The sequence below is a fragment of the Dunckerocampus dactyliophorus genome, chromosome 19 (assembly GCF_027744805.1).
Source record: "Dunckerocampus dactyliophorus isolate RoL2022-P2 chromosome 19, RoL_Ddac_1.1, whole genome shotgun sequence".
NCBI lineage: Eukaryota > Metazoa > Chordata > Actinopteri > Syngnathiformes > Syngnathidae > Dunckerocampus > Dunckerocampus dactyliophorus.
The window spans coordinates 356401-367500 of record NC_072837.1 but is presented as its reverse complement, the minus strand read 5'-3'; the positions used below and the strand labels follow the sequence as shown (position 1 = coordinate 367500).

The window sequence follows — 11100 nt, the reverse complement described above, 5'->3', positions numbered from 1 at the left end:
ACAAGGAGAGTGTGGCTTAAGCGTCGTGGAGGTGTTAATGTTGACATTTCTTTAGCATTTCAAGCGCTAAGGTCGTTCTGAGCTTACGCACGTAAGGCTGCAAAGGTCAATGAAGAAATTACAGGCCGTGTTCTATCATTTTCTCAACTAGATACTAGAAGCATAGCAGCCATGAAACATCTCATCAAGGTGCATTGCTGCAACTACTGTATGCTTGTTTGTGCGGCTGCAGAGCGAGCTCGCAGGTACTCACCAGGCCTCAGGGAGCAGGACTGTGTACTCGTGTGGAGAGGTGGTTTCTGGGAAGTTGCAAAGGATGGCCAGACGATGCTGCAGGAGCTCTGCCCCGTGGTAGGTGAAGAGGATGTCCAGAGCCTGCACGTTACTCTCCTGCAGACAAAAATGAAAAATACCAGGGTGTTTTTCTTTTTTTTTAGCTGAAAATGATAGAAAAGTGAACTTTACCCTGGCGTAGTTCCTGGCTGACAACACGATATTTTGACTACGGAACTTCTTGAAGAACTCTGCATCATATTTCTGCTCTGCTGCGTGAGGACCTCCGAGTATCTCCTGGAGACAAAACACACAACAACACCCATACTGCAAAACTCAACATGCATACTGTAGCTCAAAACAAAACAAGCATTTCATTATGTTTCCTCAGGAGAAGAAAGGCCTGCTATAGAAATGAATATAGTTTAGAGTAGTCAGTGTCCAGCTTGTATGGCCCAGTATACATTTACTATGAACATAAAAAGCTGGCAATGCATGTGGGTAGCATAACAGTCTACAGTCAAGCATGGTGGCGCTAGTGTCAAGGTCTGGGGCTGCACGAGTGCTGCCGACACCGGGGGAGCTGCGGTTCAATGGGGGGAAATAGGACTTTATAAAACGACTTTGGAAAAGTGTGAATTTAACAGTGCCTGAGGTTTTTGCAAATTGCGCCAGATGTCGGCAACTTCTTTTTGCACTTGTATGACCATTAAGAAGGTTAACAATGTTACCTGTTAATGACGCTGACAGTCCCATATCACAAAAGTCACTATTTTTAGGTTTTATTATATAGTGGTTAGCTTCTTTTTACACTTGCATGACTGTTCAAAATGTTAATGTCGTCTGTAGGAGGCAGTTTGACTCAGGAACAGACTAATGTCTATGGTGCGCTTCGTAGAGCTGCCTTGTCCTTTCCGCTGCCATCTTGGGAAGATGTGAGTGTTAAATATGCACACACCCTTTGGAACACGGTGTGTGTGTGGGGGGAACAGTACTTGAACAGGCCGTGCACAGCAGACAAAGCCAAGCCTTGTTGGGCTGATAAAAACCCTAATATCATATTCATAGACAGTCAGGGAAAAAATGGAATCGGGGCAAGAAGGAATGCGACGAGTGCTGCAGTTACCATGGCAATGTCCGAATAAAGCGAGAGCGCGCGATGTCTGGCTTGAATATATCTAGCGGGCTGGAATCTTTCATCTTTCCTCCATAGTGCATGAGAACTGTGCCATGTGGAGATTTATGGAGGGGGGAGAAGAGGAGGGCATGAGTCATCCTAAATGTAAAACCATGTCTTCCCAACAACTGATTTTACTACACGATAGAAACTATTCAATGGATGTGACCACAAGAGATCATGTTCAGTGGAACCTCAGTTAGCGTGTTGTTTGCATACCTTTTTCGGTTAGCGCCGCGTACAATAAGACGCTCATCTTGTGGTGTTATTAATAGACTGCGTGAGTCCAACCGTGTTTGCAATGCATTTTTAACAAAGCATCCTTACCTTGCTAACAAAACGGCAACCAGAAGTCACCCGTCTACTCTCAAAAACACACTTTTCTAGTCTGACATGCATGAACAATCCTAAATGCTTAGAATTGATGACTGAAAGGGATAAATGAACATTTAAGATGACTTTGGCCTTCACTGAAGACCTTGTGGCAGCGAGATCAACCACCCCCACCTTCTTGTTTTGTCATGAGTTATTTCTTGAGCTCTCAACTTCTTGCAGCTTTCTTTGGCTCTATTTTGGGTTATGGAGGTAAGAAACACTAGTGAATTCAAGACATTACTCACAGCAAAACAGGAAGGTGGTGGGTGCCACATGGTGTCTTTGGGGACAGTCACGTCAAGAACCACGTCTTCAAACCTGAAATGTTCACTCATCCCTTTCAGTCATCACTTATATGCATTTCCAATTATTTTGCAGCTTCCTGGAAGGGATTCAGTGAATTTACGATATTTCTTTTGGGGAAAATTGACTTCTTTTCATCACGACATAACGCCAGGAGTGTCCAAACTTTGTTGTTTTTGAGGGCCACATGGAGAAAAATGGAAGAAAGTGTGGTGTTAAATAGTTGAATAGTATAGATTTTAAAAAACCTGTGTATTGTTAGTACAATAGCTTCTTATCTGAGAAAGTTTCACCTTTCCCTCATAAATCTTGTATATGTGTACTGTATGCATCTGTTTAGTGTGATGTGATTGGGCCATCTTTCATTTTATTTTTGGAATAAGACAATTTAAAAAAAGCTGTGGTCCGCAAACGGCCGGGCCGGCCTTTGGACACCATCTTGATTCATATTCTTAAAATGGCTGTCAAGTAAAGCCCCTCTACAACCTTTCAATATTTGTAAATGAGATTAGTGCGGCTAAGAGGGAATATCAATGAAAAGCAGATTGATCTTCTGCTTTGGGGCAGAAAGAAGCATTAGGTTGTGTAACAGCTCAGCAAGAACTGATGGTATAATATTGTTTTTAAAGAGACTTAAAAAACAAATCCAATCCCCGGGGAAGTCTTTCAGTCCTTCTATTAATATTCCACTGAGGCTGCCTGCCCCGCCTGGAATCATCAGTAAATAAGAAATAAGCAATAAATGTCCACGACGACAAGAAGAAGAAGAAGAAGAAGAAGAAGAAGAGCTGCATCCTTTATTTGCAACCGTTTATTTGGTCAGCGGGTTCTGCATGAAAGGTTAACCCAATCAAATCCCGTCTGCCCTTTTGACATTTGATGACACTCCCTAGCTGGCAGACGACTGCGGCTGAACCACATTGAGTGAAGTTCAACGCGGGCGACCTGGCGGCAGGATGATTGGCCTCTATGTTGTTGCGCTCGCATGCCTTCCAGACACTACGTTACAAGCTGATCCAAGAACTTTCATTTCAAAGGAAACCTACAGTGGAACCCATTTAAGCCAACATTAATTGGACAAGGACATTTGAAAACAGCTTCATTTCTTTCATCATGATTTGGAGTGCATGAGAAAGTGGAAAGGGAAATGTGTGTTCTGCGGGACAATTACCAGTTGAAGTACAGCGTTGTTACAATCATCCACCTGAGAGGTGCTTCTGGTATAGCGGACCCTCTGAACTTCAATCACAATGACAATTGAAGGTTACCAGTTACCTCATAAGTTGCCAGACGGTCTAGATAGGAGAGCAGCTTCAGTCGGCTCCGACACAGCTCCTTCTGCTCCAGAGTCAGCCTGCAAACATGCATCCATTTACAACAGCCACCCCTACTCCAAAAAACAGTATGTGTCAAGATTGGTCAAAAAACATGGCCGCCATGTTTAAAACCGCAAGGGCATGTGTCGGACTTACCAAGAAATTGTCCTTAAATGACTGAGCTTTTGCCTAAGGATTGTAAAACTGGGATGATGTCTGTATTACATGTATGCTAGCATGCATCCCACAACCCGTAGGGGGCGCCACAAACATGATTGCACAGTGCCAGGTGGGCATAATGTCCTTCTAAGTACCACACATCGACTGTCCAACCCAACAAGAGGCTGATGGTTTTTTTATGTGTTTGATGCCATGGCTGTCACCGCTGGTGACTGATTGTCCTGCGAGGGCAAAAATCCATTTTGGGCGTAATTGAATCATGGTCGTAAATAAAGAGCGCGGCCGCAAACATATACCTTTCATTCAATCAGGCGAGGAACGCACCATGGAATGGAAAGCTGTAAAACACGGTCACATGACAAAAGAACAGTCTCCACACTCGACAAGAACCGATGGCCCAAAAACACCATCAGTGTGCAGAAGAGCTCCCTAATAACCTGGATGGAGTCAAGAGTGACCACAGGGGAGCTGACCCTGCCGTCTTAATCCGTAATCCCTCATTACAGAGCGCACTATCAGTCTTTATCGGGCCGCCTCTACACACTCTAGCAGAGATTAACACTGGCTCATCGCACTCGCCGCCGCATCAAAGCACAGCAGCTTAAGTACTCGTACTGGCGGTAATTATTGCTGGGCTCTTCGGAGCACAGAAGTGGTTGCTGGTGGGGAAATAACAGCGGGGGTGACGACTCTATTATTACATTATACACTGCTCAAAAAATAAAAAATAACACATCCTAGATCTGAATTAATGAAACATTCTTATGAAATACTTTTGTCTTTACATAGTTGAATGTGCTGGCAACAAAATCACACAAAAATGATCAAAGGAAATCAAATGTATTAACCCATGGAGGTCTGGGTTTGGAGAGGAAAAACACCCCACCTGTTGTCTGTTCCATTTGCTCAACAGATTGTGAAAATGATTGTCAATCTGTGTTGCTTCCTACGTGGACAGCTTGAATAACGGCGCAGCACTTTTGACTGAGTGTCAATTGAGTGTTCCCCCTTTTTTTTATTTTGAGCAGTGTATTATTACATGAACTACAGCTCCAAGCGCTGAGGCTTGATTGGTTGTCCTCTTTTGGCTGTCAACCAATTGTAATAGTAGCACAGGAAACGACAAATCCTAAACTACACTGAACGCTAACAACAGAGGAGAACTACAGTCTTCTCTGCATGAAGACACATGTCTTATCCAAGTGGAGACTGAGGGCAGCAAGAAGGCAGAATGAGACAAGCTAACAAACAGCAATAACAAAGGAGGGCTACAATCCTCTCTGCATAAACAGACATTTTATCCAAAAAGAGATTGAGGGCAGTGAGAAAGCCACACTGTGTTGCATGCTAACCAACAACCTTAGAGGAGAACTACAATCTTCTCAGCATAAAGAGACACATTTTATCCATAAGCAGACTGAGGGAAGCAAGAAAACCATGCTGTGTTGAAGGCAGAATGAGACACGCTAAAAACAACAGAATTAAAGTCTCGTCTGCATAAAAGACACACATTTTATCCAAAAAGAGACAGAGGGCAGCTCAAACAGGACACTCTGATGAATGCAGAACAAGACATGCTAACAAACAACAACAGAAGAGAATTACAGTCTTCTCCGCGTAAAGAGATACATTTTACCTATGAGGAGACTGAGGGCAGTGGGAAAAAAACTGTCTGTACATATTGAAGGCAGAATGAGACACACTAAGAATCAGCAACGATAGAGCAGAACTACAGTCTTCATTTTATGCAAGAGGAGACAGAGCGCCAAGAAAAAGGCAGACTGTGGAGCTAAGGCAACATTAGCATGTGCGTTTATTGTTGTCATTTCAAGCAGTGCATCGTCACGTGTGTGGTATATCGTGTGGACATGCTTAGAACCCCGACTGAGGTATTAGAAACTAGAACGTGGTCTCACACATGGGCTGTACTACAGTCTGTTCCATATCACATTGCTGCAGTTTGCATTGAAAATGCATCACTGCTCCACAAACGCTGCATGTGATGAAAGTAAAGGTGCATCATCTGAGATCGGTATGTGCAAATGACAGAATGACAGTCATGATGGAGGCCTGTGATCCATTTGCATCAACACCCTGAAGCCTTCCTTGTGGCAGACTGCTCTCATCTTCACCCTCTTTCCTTCTTTTTTTCCAGCTGCAGCATTGTCCATCTTGTTCTCATATACAGAAAGAACCCTGAGAATCCCAAATTTAAACTTGGATGAGGGCGCGTCAAAAAAGGCCTAAATAATTTGTTTGACGGTTTTCTAAAAAATCCTCAGTCTGTTCACCGTTGTTCTGTGGAACACCGTTGCTCTATGAAGCATCTGGGTGCTGAACCAATGCGCAAAGTCAACCCTCTTCCTGCCTGTCGAGAGGCGAGGAAAACAGACACGCACGCACATGGCAACATACGGAGGACGGCAAAATGATCGCGTGCATTTTCATTTATCGTATGATTATTTTATTTATTTATGATCATGAGACAAGAAACCTTGTCATGTTTTCATCTCGTGACATCTTGTAACAATGATTTGAACTTTGAACGGCCTTGCAACGCCATGATTCCCGTTGGTCCAATGACCATTTCTATCAAATTCTCATGAGAACAATGACGGCCTGGTTGCTGATAACAACAGAAGCTATGATGCTATCTTCAAAGCGCACACAGCGGTACATGATAGCCTTACAGCACAGCGAGGGGGCAAAACATGCAGTCATTGTGACAAGACAAACAGTTAAATATAGTCTACACACACACACACACACACACACACACACACACACGCACCACAGAGCAGATGTGATCGATACCGGGCCATTTCTGCAATGGCAGCGTAGTTAAAAAGAAATTAAGAGAATAATCATCAGTGTCGCTGGCCTCTGCTGCAGGCCTCAAGGCGACACAGGTGCATCCATTAGTGAGCGGCTTTGTGCCGCACACACTTGAGGAGATCCTGACTCACGTGCAAGAACAAAAATATTTCAAGACACCAATTCATTTGAACTCAGAGCACATTTTTGTAGTAATAGCACATTTTCCATCATGAAATTGCCAAAGGGACACAAATGAAAGTGAGAAAGTAAGAGCAAGAGGCTCAGAACGAACCACCTCCTGCTTGCCCCCCGTTCAAATGCGGCCTCAGGGGTTAAGTATCCTAAGCGCGAGGAACAATAGAGACAATAGCGATTCATCCAGCTGCAGCAACAACGTCTGCCTGCATATGCCAGCACCGCCACCACCGCCGCAAATGCATTTTTAATGAGTGCCATTTATTTCAGTAAATGCACATTTCCCAGTGTTTACCTTTGGACATTTTAATAGTGTCTAATATGCGGAGGAAGGCATCTGCATGTACGAGAGGTGATTAGTGACCACTAAAGGCTTTTTCATTAGTCTTTCCCCCCCTGGCACTTAACAACAAAGGAATAAATTACATCCAGCAGATTAACCTCTAATCTCCCTACACCAATTTCTCCTGCTTTCTAACCCTGCCCCCTCCCCATCCCTGCTCATGACCCCGCCTCTGACCCCTCTTTCTCTGGGCTGTGACCTCATCAAACTATCACTGTGAAATGTGGCAGCCTACTCTCCCATTACCTCTTGTTCTGTTGTTTCCTTCTTCCTTTGTAGGTGTACCCTCGCAGCTGACATCCTCTTCCCTCTGCTACATTAGATGCCTTACCACAATGAATGCCATCCACACCAATACATAAATGCCTCCTTTTTATTCCACCATCAGGACACATGGTGGCTGAAGTTAACTTTACCATTCCAGTGATTCCTCGCTATATTGAATATGGCTGACTTTTGTATTATTCATTAATAAATGATGGCTGTGTCATGGTTGACTGTGGTCTATTATTAGTCCAAAAATATTGAAAGACAAGTTAAATGTAGTATTGTGGTCACGAGGCATCACTACTCACTGACGTTAAGTGGTGTTGGGAGTTCGGAGTGTCAGTGAATGCACCTCGCTGTAGTGTGGTGGAGAATGACGAAGTGTTGTTTGCGAGTGGGAAATACCCACAGTATATGCCACTGGAATTGAGCACTGCTGTTGATGTGTTAAGGTAGGAGTAGAGTTAAAAAAAAGAGAGTCAGACTGTGTACTGTGGGGATGCTACACTCGCACCGCACGCCGACGTAACAGAGGGGTGTGTCTTGCTGTGATGCGCATGTGTTAATGATGCTAAAAATGGAAACGTAATTCATTTGAAAAATTACAGACCACTGTTATTTTATCATCAAAATACATACGACATTATTGTATTACATTTTATCTGTGAAATCCAATGTATGATTATTATTATTATTATTATTATTATTATTAGGTACAAATAACCTTGCCCTGGTACTCCAGGTGGAAAATGCATTCAACATTGGAAAAAGTGTTTTAGTAAAAAAATCAAACATATATCTATATATTATGTATACACACAAACAGCATGGGCCCACAGACTCATGCACTAATGGATGCTGGCCCAGCGTGCATGAAGGCACGGGCCTCTGGCATTCCATTTCCATATTTTGCTTGTGCAGTTAAAAGCTGATTATTGGAAACTAATTCTGATAGAAGGCGGCTGAGCGGGGCATGTCAAGGCTGCAAAATACATAAATAAATAAATAAGTAAAACTGAACAATCTTTGATGGCAACAGGGAAGCGCCTCCAAATGATGATGTGTCCCGTTGTGTTCCATCTGTCACATTTTCCACTTTATGGTGATTTCCGTTACTTGGATCCATGCCGTTATATTTTTTTGATTAGTCGTTTCCCGTTGGGCACTTGAGGTCACTTAGCCTGCTGAAGTGCTCTCTGCAGGCCCTCAGCAGTCCTCAGTGAGGACATTTGGTAGACTAGCATAGCTACGGGAGCTAAAGTGCTAACCTTACACTTACATTTTAATGAAAACATCTCGCTAGGTTAGCCTATTCATTGAAGGGAAAATTACAGCTGTAGCTGGCTGGTAGGTAGCTGGGGGGGGCTTTATATTGAGACGTGTAGCAAAGCCTTTTTACAAAGTGGTGGGCGTGTATGTCGATATACTGTAAGTGGAGCAAACGAGAGAGATTTTTCTCAGCTTTGGTGCTCATGAACATCGTTAATATGTCACGGGACCTAAAGTTGGCATCATGAGACGTACCTGCTGAAGTCAACCTTGGCCAGAAGTTCTTGTCTCCTCTTGCTGTCCTTCTCCTTTTTCATGTCCACCTCGTCCTCATCTGACAGGTCCTCATACGGAAGGTCGTCCAGGTCAACGTCGCCCGGCATGACAAACCTGACAGATGATTACAAAACGGCCTCTTGAGAGATGAGAGATTCAACTCAGAGGACACAATCTAGGAGGGACACTACCTGCCCCCGTCCTCCTTGTTGCCTACGGCAATGAGGGCCTCCAGGTCGGTCCCCTTTAGGCCGTACTGCAGCAGCTCCTTGGCTGCGTCCACATTCTCCGGGACGCGCTCCACGCACTCGTGCAGCACCCACGAGCGCTTGCGGATCTTGCTCTGGGTTGAGAGGAAGACGGAAGGGAATGAGTTCGGGGGGAATGGAGGTGGAAATAAACTGGAAATTAACTAAAAAATGAGGCGTGAAATAGCGTTTTTGTGTGAAACTGCCACCCTTGCTTGCCTACTTGTGACTTTGTGTGCCTTTGGCTCTTTTCATGTCCTACCAGGTAGTCTTGGATGGAGGCGATGCTGACTGTACTCTTCCTCCATTGTCTCTGGTAGACCAGGTCCGAGTCCAGATTGTACGCTTGGGCGAGAGACAAGGCTTCACCATACTCTTCACTGTCAATCTGTTGGAAAACAATGAAATCAAAACCAATGCACAATAAGGAGACTCATTTTATCCAGGCGGAGACGAGAGGTACAATTTAATAAAACCCAAGGCTGTTTGAATCAGGTGATAAGTGTGTGGAGGACTTGTTTTGGAGATAAGAGGCATGAAGCGGGGTACACCCTGGACCGGTCGCCTCCAGCAGATAAACATGGCCAATCAGTGTGACGACGTCGTCCCTCGCTACGTCACGGTTCCAATATCGCTTCCTCCCCACATCACGCTTTTTCAAAAAATAAATAATAAACTATGGCTGTTACGTACTGGCAGCTCCTACTTGAAGCACCCGCTCAGAGGGGCTTGCAGGCACGGCAACCTGCTGCGTTGTTAGCATACGTACAGGACGTGTCTAAGAAGGACAAGGAATGCTTTAGCTCTGGACTCCAGAGCCCCCACTTGGCTGCAAGGCTCCCTTTTCTTGCTGTCTGTCAGGAAAATATGGTTTGTGATGGCACTTATAAAATCTATATTGGATCATATCGGCCTGCATCTACAATGTCCAACATTGGAACTCCGATACAAGCAGTCGATTCCAGACTCCGCCCCAGCACATCTGTCCAGCAGATAGAGCCAACGTGATAACAACAGCGTGTGCTAGCGTGTTTAGCAAGGAGTAGGAGTGATGTCGGCCGTGTGTATTTGTTGTTAAAGACTGACAAAGACGTTGCAGCTGAGTGCGAGACTTACAGTAAGTCTGCTATTTAATACGATTTTACATGGGAAACTCCCACGGGACGACAAGACGTATTAGCTAAAACAGGAAGACATGACCAGCCCCTGCCGGTGGTGAGTAAAGTCGGGTTTCAACGCGTAACTGAGCACCTCGAACCTCGCTATATTATGCCTAGCTACCACTACATTGGCCATAAAACTAGAGATGCAAACCAATACCGATACCTTTATTCTATCTCCTGTTTTGATTTAGATTTAATAAAGCGAGCATTGGGGGAGGAGGAGCGAGCCAGCAGAATTGTTGGATTGTGGCAACATGGAGCAAGCACTTGAGCGTTGAGTTTCATGGGCTGAGCTGTGGCATTCCGAGTCCCATCGAATCCGTTTCTTGATTCAGGCTGTCTACGACATGCTACCAAGCCCATCCAACCCATTCTGCCGGGGGAAGGAGGAGACTCAAGCCCTGCGCACTTTGCCTAAAGAAGGGGACCCGGGGGCACATCCTCAGCTGCTGTTCGAAAGCACCGAGCCAAGGACGCCATCGATGGCAAACACCATCAGCTGTGGTATCAGCGAGCGCAAGCGCCTCCGCCCAGCAAAGAAGACCATCCCTTTCGTCAGGGCCACTGCCAGTAACTAGCATCCCTCGTTACAAACAAGGTAAATAGGCAAACCTAGCATGATGTTGCTGTTACTGTAGCATCACATCACTATGCTAGTGTTGATAACGTTTGTGTCCTCCAGTTTACATGTAAAAAGTGGATAATGCTTTTGTCAAGAGAAAATCTATTCAGAAAACTTGCATGCAAGGAGACAAACCAATAGACTCACATGCCCAGACACCCAAGGCTACTTGAATCAGGTGATAAGCATGTGGAGGACTTGTTCTGAAGAGTCAGTGTGGCATGAATGTGTACTAATATTAGTAATGGACACAAGTGCAACAACTAGCCATATTTT

General features: G+C 44.6%; 1 protein-coding gene across 7 annotated transcripts in view; it reads right to left on the bottom strand.

Moving 5' to 3' along the window:
* Positions 1-11100, bottom strand: part of nbas (NBAS subunit of NRZ tethering complex) — a 131481-nt gene that overhangs the window by 95863 nt on the left and 24518 nt on the right. For all 7 annotated transcript variants that reach the window (XM_054761776.1, XM_054761778.1, XM_054761775.1 and 4 more), the window contains 6 exons: positions 9302-9427; positions 8983-9134; positions 8771-8905; positions 3404-3482; positions 466-570; positions 254-390 (listed from right to left, as the gene is read on the bottom strand). In XM_054761776.1, the coding sequence (XP_054617751.1) occupies positions 254-390; positions 466-570; positions 3404-3482; positions 8771-8905; positions 8983-9134; positions 9302-9427 (734 nt within the window). The remainder of the gene's footprint in view (positions 1-253; positions 391-465; positions 571-3403; positions 3483-8770; positions 8906-8982; positions 9135-9301; positions 9428-11100) is intronic.